Below are 18,394 nucleotides of genomic sequence, written 5' to 3'. Positions count from 1 at the left end.
GCAAAATTTAAAAAAAAAAAATTTAAATAAAAAAAAGAGAGACTCTCCACCTAGTATTAGGGGAAGCTCACTTCCAGGGGCTGGGGCAAGGAAGGAGAGAAGAGAGGGGCACCTACTTTATTTTGTTCACGTACAGTATGTATATTTTTAGTGCTCATATGTTGAAAACTTTACACAGTGAATACCTGTAGGCTCTGGCCCACCCCTCTCCTTCTAGACACTTATATCCGTGTCCCAACCTGCTTAATCCCCGGTGCACAAAGATGTCCAATGCAGTACCCACTTCGGGCTTTGATGGAGAGCCTGTCCATCAAGAGGATGCAACAGTATCCAGCAGAGGCCTGGGGAGGTGGACTGCCCTCACCCGCCGCACAGGCAGGTCCCAGCCTCTGGCTTCACCCCGCCCCCCATCGCCTTTCCAGGCCAACGTGCTATTGGCACGGGTCTGGTGTGGAGGTGCCCACAGAGTGGAGGGTGGGCTGAGAGCTCAGGCCTGGGAATTGAGGGTGGGGGGTGCAGAGTAGCGCTGGCGAGCGTGCTTCTCGCAGTACAGCTCATCCTCCACCCAGAAGTGCCCTCGCATCTTCAGGTTCAGCCCGCAGTCAGCACAGGTGTAGCAGCCAGGATGGCGGTATCGCCCCTCCTGGATGCGGACGGCCTGGTTCCTGCAGGGACAGGGAGGGGACAGCCATTAACCTGGAGGGCAGGAGGGAGGGACAGGAGTGGCTGGCACGATGCCACCATTCCCATTCTCAGGGAGCCTGGTTCCCAGCCCAGAGCAGGACCCCGGAAGGTCCCCAAATCTCAAACACTTGACTCCTCAAGCTTACCCTCAGGGAAACCCCAGCCCACACCCACAGGACCCCAATTTTAAAGTCATTCCTCCCTTGCACAAAGGCAGACAAGCACCATCCTGAATCTTCTGGATTGTTAACAGAATAGTGATTCTCCAAGCGCAGTCCCAGGTGCCAAGACCCACAGCATTGTGTCACCAGTGGATGAATTGGAGATGCAAATCCTGGGACTGGGGACCTCCTGAAGGGGAAATTCTGGGGGTGTTGGCTGAAATCCCTCAGGGGCCCAGCTGCAGCTCTTTGAGAACCAAGGCATAGGACCCCCTTCCTCGAGAATGCACAGGAGGGTGGGCAGTCTCCCATTCTGCAGGTGAAACACGGAGGCCAGGGACTTGCCTAGAGTTATCTGACCATCAACACTGAGCATGGAAGAAATTTACCAGGAAGGTGGGATGGCCAAGGTTCAATTTTCCAGGGAATGTTTTCTCTGGGGTACATTATCATGCCACCCACTGAGAAAAAATGCACCTACCTCTGGAAAAGGCAGCCTAAGAGTGGGAAGGAGGGAGTAAGAGCAAGATTTTCCAGGATGAGGCGGAGCAGATCTCGAGGCATTGAGATGATGATTGGAGAGAAATCAAAAACCGTAGCATTTCTTCCTCCTCCAGGGAGGCAGGGAAAGCAATGGAGCAAGAGGAGAGACAGCAGGAAAAAGCCAGTGCAAGCATTCCAAGAAGGCTGAAACGACCCCTGAGCCCATCACAAGTCACCTGTGGCAGCACTCCCCCCAGGGCCTCTGGCTAGTGGGTTCACGCAGAGCATCTGGGCCCTGCCCTCCCCATCCACAGGGTGTGCCCTGCCCCCCAGGCCGCCAACACTCACGCGATGCTGGTGTGGCACTTCTCACACATGTGGAGCTTGGGTGGGGTGGCCAGAGCCCTGGAGGTGGGCAGGGAGGACTGGGGACTCAGCGAGCTGGGCAGGTAGGCAGGTGTTCCACCTGGACGGGGGGAGGACAGACAGACACATCAGAGCTTGTCCACAGCAGCAGCTTTTTTTGGCCACAAGGCATGTGGGATCTTAGTCTCCCAACCAGAGACCGAACATGCACCCCCCTGCATTGAAAGGCAGAGTCCTAACTACTGGACCACCAGGGAAGTCCCCAGGCTGTATTTTTGATGCTCACTCCACTTCCACCAGCACTAGCTCCAAAGAGACTTGTTGTCAAAGGCACACTTACAAGTGGACCTCAGTGTAACCCTGGGTATGAGTGGGGGTCATGGAGCAAGGAGATGATCAAGCCAGACCCTTGGCTGAGGCTGGTTAAGGGCAGGGAGCAGGTTCAAGGCTGAGCTACCCAAGCTAAGGCAGCCTAAGCAGCGTCTGTGCTCGGTGTCTGACACATCAGACCAAGCAGGCAGTTCCTTTCTACTGATTCAGTCATGATGACATTAACAGACATGGTAATAACAGATAATAACACACACCATACCACCTCTGTGCAGTTTTCAAAGGGCTCTCATGTGCATTATGGTGTCTGAGCCTTGGAACAACATGAAGATGAAGCACAGATGTTACCTGGCAGGTATGGTCCCTGTCTACAGCTGAGGATGCCAAGACTTCAGGGGTGAAGTCACCATCTGTCTGCACTGCCCTCATCCCTCCACCCCGCCTCTCCCTGTGCCCGCTTCCAGGGCATGCTGAGGCCTTGGGGTGATGATGGGCACACTTTGCCCCCCTCCCCACCTCTCTCTGTGCCCCCTTCCAGGACCTCCCAAGGCCTTGGGGTGGTGATGGATGCGCTTTGCTCCAAACCTTCTTACCCTGTCTCCTTTCCCTCTGTGAACACCTCTGGGAGCAAAACAGCAGACTTGGAACCAGCTACCAGGTACCCCTCCAGTATTCCTGCCTGGAGAATCCCATGGATGGAGGAACCTGGCGGGCTACAGTCCATGGGGTCCCAAAGAGTCAAACACGACTGAGTGACTAACATTTTCTCTTTCACCACATACCAGTGATTCTGCCGATCGAATACTTCTGACAGTTCCTTCATTTGTCCCCCTGATAGCACTACCGAGGCCAGGCCCTCCTCATCTCTCCCCTGGAAGGAGGCAGTGCCCCGCCCCCATCACACACAGATACACACACACACACAAAAACATTCACTTCCCAGAATGCTGAGCAGCCAGTCTGCCCAATACATGGAGTTCCTCGGGAGTAGAGATGGGTCCTGACCACCTTTGATCACCACATAGCTCATGGCTGGTCCACTGGATGAGTCAGTAAACGTCTGATGAATTAACAACTGACCCGTTGGCAGGAGCCCATATCTCTGTTGCCTACTTCAGCCCCTCATGCATCGTCTGGCACTATTTAACCCAGCCCTCCTGGGTTGGGACACTCCTCAGCCTGGATGCGAGGCCTCACAGCCAGGACTTAACCTCCACAGCCCCCCTCCATGCAGCCAGGGTCCTCTTGGTCCCAGCCGAAAACCCTCTGGCTCAGACCTCCACATGCCACACGGCTCCCGGCCACCATCTTAAGGCCATTTGTGAAAGACTTGATCTTTCTTCAAGGGCCAAGTCAAACCCTTCTTCCTCCATGAAGTCCTCCTTGGAGACCCAGAGCCCACCACCTACCTTTAGGGTTCCCTTGGCACTTCCCTTAACCTAGCCAGCAACTTTGGGTGCACCCCAGTAACCCCTACCAGACCATAGGCTGCTGAAGTTCAGGGACAGTGGCTTCTATAAGTCAGAGCCTTAAAAAATACTGATTTAAATACTAATTTATTAACACATCTGGTCAGTGGTTCAGAGTGTCCTGGGGGAATGTCCTTCTCCTGCCCGAGCCCCCAGGGGCTCACCTCTCTCCTCAGCTTCTAGGGCTTCCTGCAGGAGCCGGAAGGAGCTGGACTGCCGGGGGGCCATTCGTGCCTCGCGATTTTCTTGCAGCATCTTGAAGACTTCTGAGTCCTCTCTCAGGAGGTGACTTTCCCCTTCTGAGTCCGCACTGCAGGGATGGAAGGAGCCAGCCAGAAGTGAGGGGCCCGTGCCCGGGGGGTTAGGAGGACCAGGAGGGCAGAGAAAGAGTGTCCCGGGGTGGGATAAAGGATTCTAGGGGTCAAAGGAAAGCCAACTGGGCTTAGAGAGCTGGGACCCCTCCCACCCTTCTCCAGGAAATCTGACAGTCTCCTGTCGCTCCCAGACCCTCCAAGATCCCACCCGTCCCTCCAGACCCCAGTGGTACCTGAGCCTGGGACTGGAGGAACGGGGACCTGGGGAGGGTGGTGGCGGCAGTACCAGCACCGCCGAGTTGCCAGCAGGGCTGAGGCCGGCCTGTGGGAAGGAGAGGCACCAGGGGAGGAGTCAGCAGTGGGGCCCTGGGCCAGCACACCCATCTGAGCGGCCAAGTTCAGCTGTTCCGCAGGCCAACACCAGGGGGCCCCCGGCCCTCGCTGACCCGCAGGCTCCCCCTGCTGCCCGCAGAGCCAAGGCACCAGCAACCGCCAGTAGCTGCTCCTACTGGGTCCGAGGAGGGAGGGAGGCCAGGGCCCAGCTCTGGAAGGGTGACCTCCTGCCCCAAGGGGAACAGGCACGGGACAGAATGAAGACGAGCATGTGGGGCCACCGTGCTGGCTCCTCTGCCATCTCATGCATTGTGTTTGCAAAGACGTTGCACACTGGTGCCGGGGAAGGCAGACAAGCAGAGAGAAAGTAAGCTGACCCTTTTGCAATGAGGAAAAGGAAACATAAAGGGCCAAGACCCTTCTTGGTGTCAGAGTTGGGGCCACAAAAAAGTCCCATCTCCCCCACACGCTCGGGGAGATCTCTCCTCTGATAACGCCAGGGTCTGGGCTCACTAGCCTCTCCCAGCTGCCCTGGGAAGTCTGGTCCTGCCCCACGGAGCCTTGAGGAGCCAGGCCTGTTTGGGGCTCACAGCAGAGTCCACTGCTCAGTGTGTGCTTGCCCTCTGGGCCTCTCACACCACTCTCTACCTGGAAATATTGCCTGCAGTCTCCCTGTTGCTCTGCTTTCTGGCCTGCATCTCTGCACTCTCTCTGTAGCCACCCCCAAAGGAGAGGAGAGCCTCAGAGACAACTAGGCTCGCCAAGGTACGCCAGGTGGAGGGCACAGTTTCCTGAAAAGCCAAATACTTTCGACTTTAAAATTTAAAGTCAGGGATGGGACTTTCCTGGTGTCCCAGTGTCTAAGACTCCAAGCTTCCAAAACAAGGGGCCCAGGTTTGATCCCTGGTCAGGGAACTAGAGCACACATGCCACAACTAAGAGTTCGCATGCTGCAACAAAGATGGAAGTTCCTGCATGCCACAACTAAGACCAGCGTGGCCAAATTAAATACTTTATTTTTAAACGTTGGGGCTGAAGTATGGTGTCAAGTGGAAAAACTGCATGACTTCTTAAGCTGAAAACAGAAACTTCAGAGTCTTAAAACAAACAGCCCTAAACTCTCACTGCACCAGACCCCCTGCACCAGCCTGCATTCTTCTGTTCTTCGGCTTCTACAGTAAGGAGATTAAGGGTCAGAAAGGAAACTGGCTGGTCCAAGTCACTCGGGGAGTGGGAGGCTGGGCCAGGACTCCTCGCTGGGCTCCTGGGTGCCCGGCTGGTGCCATGCAGTCAACTGACAGGTGGTGAGATCGTTCCCTTAGGAAGGACAGCCAGCACCAGGTACTCAAGAACAATGTTCATCTTGCTGTCTCAGACCGGCCAGCGTGTGCCCTGCATGGGGGCACTGGCCAGCAGGGAGGGAGAGCTGAAATCCACCCTGGCTCCTTTCGTAGGCAATGTCCTCATGCCGGCAAGCGAAACAGGGGCTGTTTTTACTTCATATCTGGTCACCCAAGAGTGTGCCTGTTGAGAAGGGGCAACTTCTGATTTCCGAAGGGCACCATAAGGACTGGTAATGTCCTACTTCCTGGGCCCAGTGATGCCTCAGCCAGCTTGGGAGCCAGAGGCAAGGCCATGACCACTGCAGCCTGGGGCAGCAACACCTCATCTGTAGTCACCTCTGCCCCCTTCTACCTGCCAGACCACCTCATCCCCAAGGTGGTGGTGGTTTAGTCACTAAGTCGTGTCCAACTCTTCTGACCCTATGGGCTGTAGCCTGCCAGGCTCCTCTGTCCATGGGATTTCCCAGGCAAGAATACTGGAGTGGGTTGCCATTTCCTTCTCCAGGGGATCTTTCTGACCCAGGGATCGAACCCACGTCTCCTGTGTCTCCTGCATTGCAGGCGAGTACTTTTACAGCTGAGCCACCTGGCAAGCCTGAGAAGCCCAACTCCCTGACTTGGAGCAGCTTCACCTTTCCCCTCCCTCCTCTCCCTCCCTCCCTCCTCCCCCGAGGCACCTACAGGTGATACTTGCCTTTACCAAACCGACCTTTCATCTCCAAAGCTGTTTATCTGCTCATCAAGAGCTGTTGCTAGCCAATACTTCTCAAAATGTGTTGTGGGGGATGTTAATAACTGAGTGGTGGTGGGGGGGGTGGATAATGGGGAACCCCAGGAGAAATTCTGCAGTTAAACAAGTTTAGGAAATGAATAAAATTAAGCATCTTTCTCACAGGGCTTTTCAGAGCCTTTAAGGTGCTCAAGTGCATGGGTGATTCCCAAGAGGGAGCTGTGTCTGGTGACTCCACCCTGTCTGACCACAGACTCGTTGTCGTAGACCAGAATGCAAGTTTCATGGGGTTAGGAATTTCTGCTTTTCCACCAATGTATCCCTAGAGCCTAGAAGGGTGCCTGACCAAATCAGCTGCCCCACAAATATTTGTCGAAGGAATGACAAGAGGCCTCAGGATCAAAGAAGGGAATTCAGAGCCTCAGGTCCAACTCTGAGGCCCAGAGAGTGGAGGATGGGGGCCTTGTCCAAAGTGACACAGTAGAGGTGAGACTAACCCAGGTCTCCCTGCCACCCCGCCCAGGGCTTTTCTTCACACCACATGGGTGGTCCTCAAAGCTGTGTATGCAGCAGATCCCTGAGGGCTCCTGAGAATTCAGATGGGTGGCCCCACCCCACCCAGGCCCTCACCCCTGTCTGATCCAGTAAGTTTAGACTGGGGCTTGAGAATCTGCATGTCTAATAAGTTCCAAGGCACTGCTGCTGCCACTTTGAAAGCCGCTCCCCATCTCATCCGCATCTCCCCTTTGCCCTGGTTGCAGATACAGGGAGGAAGGAGGCCAGGGTGGACAGAGCTCATCCTTAGCTGGTCTCAGCCCGTACCTCTGTGGAGAAGGCCCCCAGGCTCAGACACGCCGGGTCTTGCTCCTACCGCTGCGTTCCCATCTCCCCAGCTCATCATCTCTAATCCAAATCTACCTCTGACATCCAGCAAATTCCTGACAAAGCCTTCTCAGGCCACCTCAGCCCACTCTCAGCTCTCCCCTCCTAGAACGCCTCCTGCTTTTATAATTAAGACCATACCGTTCAGTGCTTAATTGTTCCAAAGTTGTTTTGCATGTCTCTCTTATCTCTACAATTACATTTGAAATTCCTTAAAGATGGTGTCTCATTGAATATATACATCTCTATGCCCACGTTGCGTGGAGGGCCACTGGGCAGGCCCCGCAGCGGGTCACCAGGGAGCCCCTACTATGAAGCCTCCAGAAGACCCTGCTCTGTCCTTCTCCAGAGCCTCCAGTTTCTAGCACCCTCCCCCAGCCATCTCCAAAGGCTCTGCTTTCTGGAATGCAGAATCAACTCGAGGTAGGATTCCAGCAGCTGGGCCTCATCCCCTTCACCCCAAAGGCTGGACCTACCCCCACAAACTCTGCCCCCAGCAGCTGTGGCCAGGACTCTTGGCCGCCTCACTCCTCACCTCCCCACCCCTGCCCCTGGAGAGGAGAAATACCACCAAGGGGTGGGGGTTGGGCTGTCACTAGTAGACAGTGGGACCTGGGGGGTCCTGTCTGTCAGACAGTGGGACCAGGAGTAAAGGGCTGGAGAGGGGGGAAAAAACAGAGAATAAGCCAAATGCAACTTGAGTCGGAATCACAGTCCGGCTAGTGGTTCTCTGGTGGTTCTTGGGGGCTGAGTCAGAGGAGAAGAGGGGGGATGGGTGATGGGAGTTGGGGGCGGGCATGGGGCTTGGAATGGGGAGGAATGTGTTCAAGAGATTCAGCCAGAGCCAAAGGGAATCATCCCAACAACAGCAGCAAAACTATTTCGTTCCCAGCCCAAGAGAAACACTGGAGAAGGGAGGAAGCCATCAGCAAGGAGGAGGTGGCAGCGAGTAGGAATGTAAGATGGAGAAGGCCACCTGGGTCTAATCAGCACAAGGACTGTCACCCTCACCAGAGTGCTGGCCTCCTAGCTCTGGAGAGGAGCCCACCCATTGCTAGGAGACCACAGTGCTGACTGCCCAGGTGGGACCTGTGTCCCTACAGGCACCACTACCAACCAACCAGGTATCCTCACCTGTCGGCTTCCAGGGCCCCCATAGTACAAGTGGTCAGCAGAAGCAGGTTCCAGGGAGTACGCCAGGCTCTGGAAACTGAAATGGGGAAATGGACAGTGGGTGCCTGGGTCCTCTCCACCAGGCTGCCCTAAGGAAACAGAGGTGACCCCCAAGGCCCCCTAACCTCAGCTTCAGAGACTCTGAGAGGCTGGCCTGCACCTGTGGACACGGTGCCCACCCGCCACGCTCACCTGTGGCTGGTCACCACCTCTCCAGTGGGTGCCTGGGGGCTGGTCGGGGGCAGGGTGAAGAAGGGGCTGCAAGGCCGGGGGCTGAGGGAGGCCTGGCTAGAGTAAGAAGACCGGAGGGAGGACTGGCTGTCAGTGTGTGTCCTCCTGGAGCTCTGTGGAGAGAGAGGCCTGGAAGGGCAGGGCCCAGAGGAGCAAGGGAGGGGGCCTCCCATCACTTCAGGGTGTGGGGCTCCCAGCAGGAGGCATCATCCTACCTGGAAGCGAGTGGCCAGCGCTTCTGGGGAGCTTTCCCCATTGGTCTGCCCGGGAGAGGCAGCCTGGGGCCTGAAGAGAAGACAGAGAAAGGTGAGTGTCACTGGAGTCCTGGCACCTCCACTAAGCTGGTAGGGGCTGTAGACTCCAGCTGTCCCCACACCAGGTTCTCAAGATTAGGGAAATGTACAGAACATTCAGACATCGGGTAGCTAAATCTCAACTTTACCAAATTCACAACAAGTAATTATCATCAACGACCACCATCATTTCTTACAACAAAGGACAATTCAGTATTACAAAGTAGAAAGGACATTGTTTCAGCAAAAAGTTCAATAAATTCAGATTTTTAAAAAAATTCCTCACAATATCACCCCTCCCTTTGCCTTACCTTTGTTTTTCCTTTCCTTTTTTTTTTTTGGTGGTGGGGGAACATTTCACCCAAACTATGTCACTGGTCAGCATCAGTTTGTAGATCAGTTTGGCAGGGGACAGCTGACTATATATAAATAATCTTTTCTCTTTCACCCCTGGAGAACCTTAAGCCCAGAGAGAGAGAGAGAGTTGCCAAAATTCCTAAAGGCCAGCAATGGCTGGGCCCACTGCTCCCTTTTCTCCAGGGGCCTGTCCCCTGCCAGCTTGGCTTTTGAAAGGAACACTCTCTGCCCCTTCTGCAGGCTTTCCCCCATAAAACAGAGGGTGGAGCCAGCCCTGCTTCCTGCCAGGCAGGGAGCTGAAGGACCTAAAGAACATGACAGCCCAGCTCCCCTGCCAATCACCAAGGCACCCCCCAACCCCCAGCCTCAGCTCCCCAGGGACTCCCCTCCAGTGGAATCTGACTGGAGCCTTAAACAGGAGGTGACTGGAGGGCTAGGAGCTGCTGAGGGTGAGGGATGGGCCCACCATGTCCCACTACACTAATCCTGGAGGTCTGACCACTTCCAGTGAGGTCAATAGGAACCTCAGTCCCCACACTCCATGCCAGCCACTGCCTCAGCTCTTTCTTTCCGGGGAGGTGGGGAAGAGTTTAGGGCCTGAGTGAGGGGAGCTTGGCCCCGCCCAGAGCACCACTTCCTGCCTGGGGCTTCTGAGTGCCTGAGAGGTCTCCTGGGGCTGGGGTGTTGGGAGAGGTTAGGAGGGGTTTGAACAAAAGAAAGAAGAGGCAGGGAGTCTGGACCAGTGCTCATGTGGAGCTGGAGGAGGCCTGGGGGTACCACCTCTCTGATGGGGCTGGTCCCATCCAAGAAGGATGCCAGAGGAAGTGATGCTGTCAGCAACTCCCCGCCCCTCCCCCACCCCACTCTGCAGCTTCTTGTGGATTTTGGTCCCCTCCCAGATGCCATGACCCATTCTCTACCCTCCTCCTCCAGGCCCCACTCCTGTAAACACTCAGGAGCCAGAAGTGGCACGACGTAGGCACTGAAGGGGCTGGGGTCATAAGAGGTCCCGGGAGCCAGCATCCACAGCACTGTAGGGGTGGCAGAGGCGAGGAGAGCGCATGGAGTCCCAGCCCAGAAGGAAGCTGGTGGTGGAGGCGTTGGCAAAGGTACAGGAGGTACCTGACTCAGGTTCAAGACCCGCCCAGAGGGCTCTCCTGGCAGGGGGATCTCCCAGCATTCCTGCCCTCTGACTCACTGGGATGCTCCACCCCAGGAAGCCACTTGTTCACCCCCCCACCCAGCCCAGGTTTCCAGGCTGAAGGCCCAGGAGCCTGGGAATCCGCCTTCCCCAACAGGGTCCAGAGAGGAAATGAGGAGCCACAGAGGGGTTCTATGGGGAGACAGACCCCAAACTCCTCACCGTCCCAAGATCAGAACAGAGGGTCTTGGAGGCAGGGACCCTGGGGACCCATCCTCAGGCACACCTTCCTCCTCTTCAACCCACTTCATGCCCACACCCTGTACCCCACACACTGGGAACCAGTCAAACCCAGGTATCCAGGTGGCTGATGCCAGCCTGCCCGACCTCTGACTGTACACCCAGTTGGGCACAGGGACACCCCTCAGCTATCCTGCTGCAGCCCCAGAGCCCCAGACCTTCCATGGATGAGCCATAGCAGCCCAGGGAGGCCAGACTGGAGCTGAGGGTAGGAGGTAAGGGCAGTCATCGTGCAGCGGGCTGGCAGAAGGCAGAGCGATACTAGCAGGCCCAGTGGAAATGGAGGGCCTACCGGTCCAGCTGCAGCCTCAGGGGTGAGGGGCTCTGGCGAATCTTGCTCTGGGCCTCGGCGTGAAGCATGTCCTTTGCACTCTCACCGTTGATGGACACAATAATGTCACCAGGCCGGAGGTCAGCAGCCTCGGCCTTGCCCCGCTCAGTTACCTGGAGGGGATGAGGATCAAGTCGTCTCATGTGACATTCAGGTGGGAATGAGGAGAGGAAATGTCCTTGTTCAGCCCAAGAAACATAGAAGCTGACCTGCACCAGGCTGCCCTGCATATCTCCCTTTAACATCACTCTCCCTGCCCACCAGTGTCCACCCAGGTAATCGGCTTATCCTCTCCTCGAGGGGTCCAGAGGCTGGAGTGGCAGCCCCCCACCCCTGACCCCAGCACTGGGATTCTAACGGGGTCTGCCAAAGAATATGCAATGGCAGAATTTCAGGAACTGTGCTCGAAAAGAGCCCTGCTTGTGCAAACCAAATCACACAGGTGCTGCCTGCCTAGGCCTCCTGCATGAACACTTCCTGGCTGGGTCAGTGGAGAATTGCCAAGAGCTCAGGGCGCCTCGCTTACTAACCACCAAAGTGGCCGCCGGTAGGTATGGGGTCGGTGTCCAAGGAGAAAGAGCAGGCCCTGCACTTGGCCCAGCTCCCTTTCACTCCCTAGAAGTGGCCATCACATTCTCATGGCAACCTGGCCTCAGCTCTGCCCCGGCCAACAATCTCAGAAACAGGCCTTGACTCCAGAACAAAAAAAAAAGAAAGGTGTCTGTGAGGACTGAACAGACAGGGAAGAAACCCTGACTTTGGGGGTACCTCCCCATCTCCTAGAACTAGCACTTACCTTGGTCACCATGATAGGCGTGTGGAAGTCCCTGCCCCCAGAGATTCGGAAGCCCCAGGGCGCTGGCCCCATCACATCCACTGTCAGTGCCATACCTGAGGCAGAAAGGATGGAGAGATGGAGCCAGGCCCTCAGCTCCCCCGGGGGGGTGCTGTGAAGTGGAGGTGGGGTGTGTGTGTCAGGTCCCCCGGAGCAGTCAGTTAGGGGCTGGGCTGGAGGGTTGGAGGGGGGCGGCGGGTGGAGGTGGGTAGAGGAAATGACTAACCTCTGCTGCAGGCCTCAGTTCCACTTCCCCCCACCCTGGGAAGTCAGGACTCTGAGTTCCCCCTTAGCGTCTGTCTTCAGCAGAGCGGCTCCCTGGAGGCAGGCTGTCGGGGTGCTAGACACCGGGGCTTGCTGAGAGCAGGCGGGCAGTCAGGGCTGGCAGGTGGTGGATGTCAGCACTTCCTCTCCCCTCCTCCACTATCAACGCTAAGTGCCCCTAGTGCTGGCTTCCGGTCCCCAAACCCGACTGCACAAGGTACTTCCTCTGGGGGAGGACAACACTCAGGGAACAGAAAGGGGTGGCACCACCGCAGGCTTTCAAGTAGCTGGCTGGGGGGCGCGGTGGCTCGGGTTTTCAGAGGGGGCCTCCCAGCTGCCTACTGTGCCCCTGGGAATGTGGTTCAAGTGGCAAGACAAGGCTTCCCACCTCTCCCAATGGCCTGCTGCCCTCCCAGCCGCTCTTGCAAGAAGGACAGTCTCATCTGCCAAGCTGGGCACACCCACCCCAGGCGGTGAACAGTAGGGCGAGCTGACGGATGCTGCCGCCGAGCTGTGGCCACAGGACTCCCATCCAGGGCCCCTCTACTGGGTAAGGGAGTGTCCCTGTAGACCAGGCCCTTGTAGGATTTCCTGACCCTCTCGTTCTGGAGTCAGGAGCCAACCCAGGCAGGAAGCTGTAATGCCAGGCTGGGCCACCACCCTACCCAGCACCCACCCTGGGGTTGCCCTTGGGGAGGCCCACGGACTACAAGTGCTGCCCAAATCTATCAAGCACACTGGGACCACTTCCTGCATTTAGGAGACTGGGGAGAGGGTGCCCGGGCAAGCGGGGCTGTCTGCCCACTTCTCGACCCTTCGGCTTCCCCTTTTGCCCTGGCCCAACCACTCTGTCCCTCCCGCAGGCCCCAGGTCGGCTGTGGCGGCTCGCAAATGCCTTGGATTTCCAGACCTTTGAGCTGGTCAGTGGACTCCGAGCCGGGGGCAGCGAAGAAGTGCCCAGCCCGTCGGCCCGGCTCGCCCAGTTCAGGCGCCTCCTAAGCTCTGAGACCAAAGTACCGGTGCGCCCGGGGGCTGGAGTAGGAGCGCCCGGGAGGGGAAAGCCCAGCTCCAGGCGGGGAACCGACCGCAGGAGAGGCTGCGGGGAGCGGCAGTGCGCAGAGGAGAGGTTCGGGCGCCCACGGAGCCGCGGGCGCACAGAACGGCCAAGGCGCCGGGGCCGGGAGGACGCCGGCCATGCGCCCCGCGCACAGGTGGGCGCGCTCACCTGGCTCCCGCTCACCTGTCGGGCTGGGCGGCAAGGCCCGAGAGCGAAGGGAAGGGAAGGAGGGAGGCGAGGAGAAGCCGCCGCTCCCGCCGCCGCCGCCGCCGTCTGCCTGACTCTGGGGAGAGCCCGCCCGGGACTCCGGGACCTGCCTCCACCCATGTGATCCCAGGGCCGCCCCTGCCGCCGCCCCAGCCGCCGCCCCTGGCCGGGGAGGCCGCCTCCTCCGCGCAGCCCAGCCCGGGCGCTGCCACCTGGCCCGCGCCCGCTGGGGGCCCGGGGCTACTCTCCCGAGAGCCCCCTAGAGGCTGCAGCCGTCCTCTCTGGGGTAGCCCCATCCTCCCAGGGACAGGGGAGGCGGTCTGGTGACGGGCCCAGAGCCCCAATTCGCAGACAGCTGAGCCTGCTGACCCCCGAAACTCGCCCTCCTTACAAGGGACCGGGGCGGGGACGGGGTGGGGGAGGGCCGGCTGGATCTGTCTGCGGTCTTCCTGCCTGGCTCCTCCGCCCACTCCAGGCTCAGACGCTGGCGCAGATGCAGCCCCGACACCCACAAATCCCAACCCGGGGGCCGCGCCTCCGCCTCCTTCCCCGGCCAGCGCGCTGGCGGGGCGGTGACCACCGACTGCTGCGGTGCTTTGGCTGCGCAGAGCTTCTCGGCCTGAGATGCACCGCCAGCCTGCTTCACTCAGGGCGATGTTCCAGGCCCAGTAGGGGATGAAGAGGGACTCCAGCTGGAGGTGATCGACCCCCCTCCGGGACTACACGCATCCCTCGATCTTGTGCGCTGATGCCAGTTCCATTCCTGACTGCCTTCCTCTCACCTTCTGGGTCACCCCTGCCCGGGGCCTGCCACTCCCAACCACTACTACTGGCCCATGGTCCCCTGTGCCCCAGCCCTCTGCCAGCCACCTGGGTCCCTGGCTCTAGGGATCAGGAGAGGACAGCCAAGGAGGACACCCCAGGTGTCATCAGCTCAGAACTATCCAGCAAATGGTTCCCTGTGGAGCCAAACCAGGCAATCCTCACCCTGGGAAACCTCAGGACCCACCAGAGCCAGCTCTCCCATCTCCCGCAGGTCTCCACTTTACTCTGGGGGCTCAGTGGTTAAGAATCTGCCTGCAATGCAGGAGACCCCGGTTCGATCCCTGGGTCTGGAAGATCCCCCGGAAAAGGGAAAGGCTACTCACTTCAGTATTCTTGCCTGGAGAATCCCATGGACAGAGGGCCCAGGGGGGACTACAGTCCATGGGGCTGCAAAGAGTCAGACACAACTGAGACTAACACTGTCAGGCTGGCCTGTTTCCAGCACAGCACACCTGTAGGTACAGCTGTAACTTGCCTATCTCAAGTGTGAGTCATTCCCTCTGAGTTCCCTCTGCAAGGTGTACCCTCACTTCCCCTTCCACCTACCTATGCCCTCCCTGGACCATCCTGCCTCTAGTGCAGCTACCTGCCCATCCTGGCCTCCCACAGCTCTGTCTGGGTGTGTGTAAGCTGCTCTCACACTAACAAGTCCCGGGCCTCCCCGTGTGGCCTCTTTGCCTGATGCATCTGTCCTGCCTCCGGACTAGGCTGGAAGCCCCTGAGGGAGCTGGAAGCTGTGGGTAGGACAGGCACTGCTTAGGGCGGAGCTCACCCATAGACCTAACCTCAAATGCCAGATCTGCTCTACCTAGCTCTGTGACCTCGAGCAGTTTCCTCTGCATCAACTGGGATGATACACAGACTACCCTCCTGTTGTACACACTCCCCTCCTCATAAAGTTGCCCACTCCTTGGAGGGCAGGGTGGGTTTTGTTCGCCTTGTTGCTCCATTCCTGGAGTCTAGCACAGTGCCTGGCCCCCTCAGCAGGTGCTCCAAGAAATTTTATAAAAGGGATATTATTTGAATGATCGATGGATTAATTTCCCTCACCTTGCCACCCACTCCCATCCTGCCAGTTTGTAGCAGGGACTCGGTTTTGCACGTCTTTCACCTCAGATTTTGCCTTGTATAGACTCTAGAGAGATCTGCAGGTTCATCAGCAGGATTTCTGCCCAGTGATTTACAATCATGAAACTCACAATGAAGAGAAAGTCAACCGACCCTAGGGCATGTCCCTATGGAACAGAAGGTGGACTGTTCTGCCCTTAGCAACTCTCTGGTCCTCTGGGCAAGTCACTCACCTCACTGGGATAAGAACCCCAGTGACTTAAGGTCCTTCCTGGCTCTGACCCTCCCCCCGGCCAGGTCACCCCTCCCACCTTGTGCCAAGTCAAGGCAGAGAAGGAATCATGTACAGGCAGGGCGTAGGGTTAATTTGCTGCAGAGGCTCCAGGGCCCCAAGGAGAGGGTGTGTATTTGGTATCTGCCTTAAGGAAAGGAAGTCTCGGCCCTGAGATCTTTTCCTTTCTGAGGACATCAGGCAACTCAAAGGAGATGGGATGGGCGATCAAGAACAGGCTAGCAGGTTCATGGGGAAGGGTCACTTCCACAGCATGGGCTGGGTCTGCCACCCCAGCAGCAGACCATGGCGAGGAATGGGGTGGACGGAGGACTGAAAGCACGTCTCATTCTTCAGGCTGCTGTTTAACCATCACTGGAGCCCAGGCCACACCCAGGCTCAAGGAACCTGCCAGGGACCGGCCACAGCCCCGTCATTCACAGACCTCTCCCACCTGTCTTGACAGAATTAGGAACCATCACCTCTTCCCACCCACCTTGGGTGGGGGTGCCCTAAGTGACAGGCTCAGATGACATGATTACAGGAAGAATGTGAGAGAGGCCCAGCCCCGGCCCGCCTCAGGGACTTCATGCATGACCTTCCTTCTTGGGCCCTCTGGACAAGGAATTGGCCGGGCATTTGGTAGGCTGTGCAGAGAGGCAGCAACAATCATGAGACCTGACTTCAGCATTTTATTATGATGTGACCCAGACAACTTAATTTCTCTGCCTCAGTCTCTTCTGCTGTAAAATGGAACCATAACCTGCCAGTTGGGATGCTTACATCAAACAAAATGTGGGTAGCACCTTACACTTGGCTCATCTCCCAGCAGTGGCCAAGGAATGGAGCTTTCCTTCCTAATGAGAGCAGCCAGGCCCAGACTGTGCCCCCACAGGCACCGCCAGGCCCCAGGACTTTGTCCTTGGGCCAGAAGAGTGGCCTTGGCTAGCTGTGCTCCACCACTCCCAGCTTCCTGCCATCGATTGCTCAAAAACCCAAGCCCAAAAAAGAAAGTAAACAAACACACAAGAGCCCAGAGAAAGAAAACATGAGGAGCAGAGCAAACAGAAACGTCATCTAGTTCAGCAACCCCATGGCAGCTCCAGGATCAAACTGCTGCAAACGAGGCCACCTTCAGCTCCCATCTCTGGTTTCTCCCCACAATCAGGCCTTGCCCTGGTCCCTGTGATGTTAGTTCTCTCAGCACAGCTTGCCAGATCCTCCAGGCTGCCCAATCCTGCCTGAGACCTGAGATCTTTAGAGATAATGATGGTGCTTTTCCAGCCTTCCCTTTCACATACACACACACACAGACACTCACTCATTCTCATCCCACTTGATTCCCAGCTCAGCCTACAGCAGAAAGAATTCCCATAAGCCTAAGCGCGAGGAGCCCTCTCCATACCCCAAAGAAAAAGGACAAGAAGGCAAGGTCCTTGGTACCCAGATTTATTTTACATTCTCTGCTTCTAGGGGGGACTTGGGGGCCACTAGGCTGGCAGGAGGACAGCGCATACCTGTCTCCCTGGAATACATCTGGGACAGGCCAGTCCTTGGAAGCTCCACTCTTCCTGGGCACCAAGGCAGCCAGAATGACAAGCATGGCCCAGGTGCAGGGTTTGGCAGCCTTTGGGAAGAGGGAGCCTTCAGGCAAGACCTCTTGCCAGGCAGCAAATGCTAAGGAAGAGCCATGTCCATCCCCTACCACACTCCCAGGCCCAGCTGGAGGCAGGGAGGCAAAGAGGATGGCAAGCAAGCTGGAGTGACAAGGGAGAAAGCCCTCCAGGCGCAGGCGGCCTTTAGTCTCTATTTGGTTAGGAAGCTGGTTCTTGTTAGAGGAACCCCATGGGGGTAAAGCTGGGAGCCGGTCCCTGTTAAGAGGAAACGCCATAGCGGGGTGGGGGACTTGGGGGTCTGGTCTCAATAAGGCCTGAAACAGTCTCCACTTCAAAGCAGACCTCTATATTTGGGGAGTGGGGAAGGGGAGGAAATAAAAGGGCTGTTAGAGGAATGCTTGTGAGTCGTGGGTGGGAATCAGTCCAAGGGGCTTCAAGCGAGGCTCTGTAGGAAAGACTGCTGGGCTTGTCTGCAGATGCCAGCAGCTCAAGTCGTGGGGGAGGGGTGTGTGTAGGGGGGGTCCTCTCTCCCTCCCATAAGTGCTCTGTTCCCCACCCCCTCCTGGGTGGGCTCTGAGTTGCCACGGAGACCACTCACACCGGGGCTACATAATTTCCAGGGAATGTCCCAAATTTCTGGGTCCTCCTGGAGACACCTGAAAGAGGAAAGACAGAAAGAACATTCCCCACTTTTAAAAGCAAGAATGGGGTGAGCTGGTGGTGGTGGTGAAGAAGTGAGAGCCCTGTCCTCTGCTGGCAGTACCCAGAACTGCAGGTGGAATCCAGGTCCCAGGGAGGGAGGATTCTGCTTTTCTTCACTCTTGCCCTCTAGAAGCAGAATCGTAGATGGCCAAGCCACGCATCATGATGTTGATAATGATGGGTGAATCTGAGCATTCAACCAACTGTGCATAACTTTGCACACAGCCCTGAATAACCCCTCGGGAAAGCAAAGAAGCAGGAGAATGAATCACAGAACTTAAATAGGGAGGAATCTCACTGGTCTAGTATGACACCCTAACTTTAGAGACGGAGCAGGTAAGGTATATGAGAAGGCCATGTCAGTTCCCCCAAAGCATTCAGCTGCTCAGAAGTAGAACCGGGACCAAAATCCAGGCCTCTGTCTACTACAACCCCCCTAAATTTGTGTCCTGGGGTAGAGGAGGAGAAATGCTAGGAGCTACAGGAAAATAAAATTAAATTAAAGTGCTGGACCGTCCCTTCCCCTCAGGCAGCCATCCCCCTCTGTGAGCAGCTGAGGGCCCTCTTGCCCCTAGGCCTTACTGATACTCTTCCCCTGCCTAGAGGGCCTCCCTTCTCCTCTCTGCCT

The 18,394-nt window shown here is 57.0% G+C and overlaps 2 protein-coding genes across 28 annotated transcripts in view; both read right to left on the bottom strand.

Annotated features, from left to right (window-relative positions):
• Window positions 1-103: 103 nt before the first annotated feature.
• On the bottom strand, window positions 104-16,455 carry PDLIM2 (PDZ and LIM domain 2). Its single transcript, XM_081514451.1, is given in 13 exon segments — window positions 104-665; window positions 1,677-1,794; window positions 3,658-3,803; window positions 4,047-4,129; window positions 8,230-8,305; window positions 8,461-8,612; window positions 8,715-8,784; window positions 10,883-11,034; window positions 11,718-11,812; window positions 12,931-12,965; window positions 12,967-13,066; window positions 13,069-13,318; window positions 13,320-16,455. Coding segments are annotated over 13 exon segments (1,716 nt in total). The 5' UTR covers window positions 13,581-16,455; the 3' UTR covers window positions 104-487.
• A 426-nt stretch (window positions 16,456-16,881) lies between these two features.
• Window positions 16,882-18,394, bottom strand: part of SORBS3 (sorbin and SH3 domain containing 3) — a 34,748-nt gene continuing 33,235 nt past the window's right edge. For all 27 annotated transcript variants that reach the window (XM_081514136.1, XM_081514144.1, XM_081514113.1 and 24 more), the window contains one exon: window positions 16,882-17,720. In XM_081514136.1, coding sequence (XP_081370262.1) covers window positions 17,659-17,720 — 62 coding nt within the window. In that variant the 3' untranslated portion in view covers window positions 16,882-17,658. The remainder of the gene's footprint in view (window positions 17,721-18,394) is intronic.

The sequence above is a fragment of the Giraffa tippelskirchi genome, chromosome 1 (genome assembly GCF_054371585.1).
Source record: "Giraffa tippelskirchi isolate mGirTip1 chromosome 1, T2T-mGirTip1v1.2.pri, whole genome shotgun sequence".
NCBI classification, from domain to species: domain Eukaryota; kingdom Metazoa; phylum Chordata; class Mammalia; order Artiodactyla; family Giraffidae; genus Giraffa; species Giraffa tippelskirchi.
This window is presented reverse-complemented; position numbering and strand designations above follow the sequence as displayed.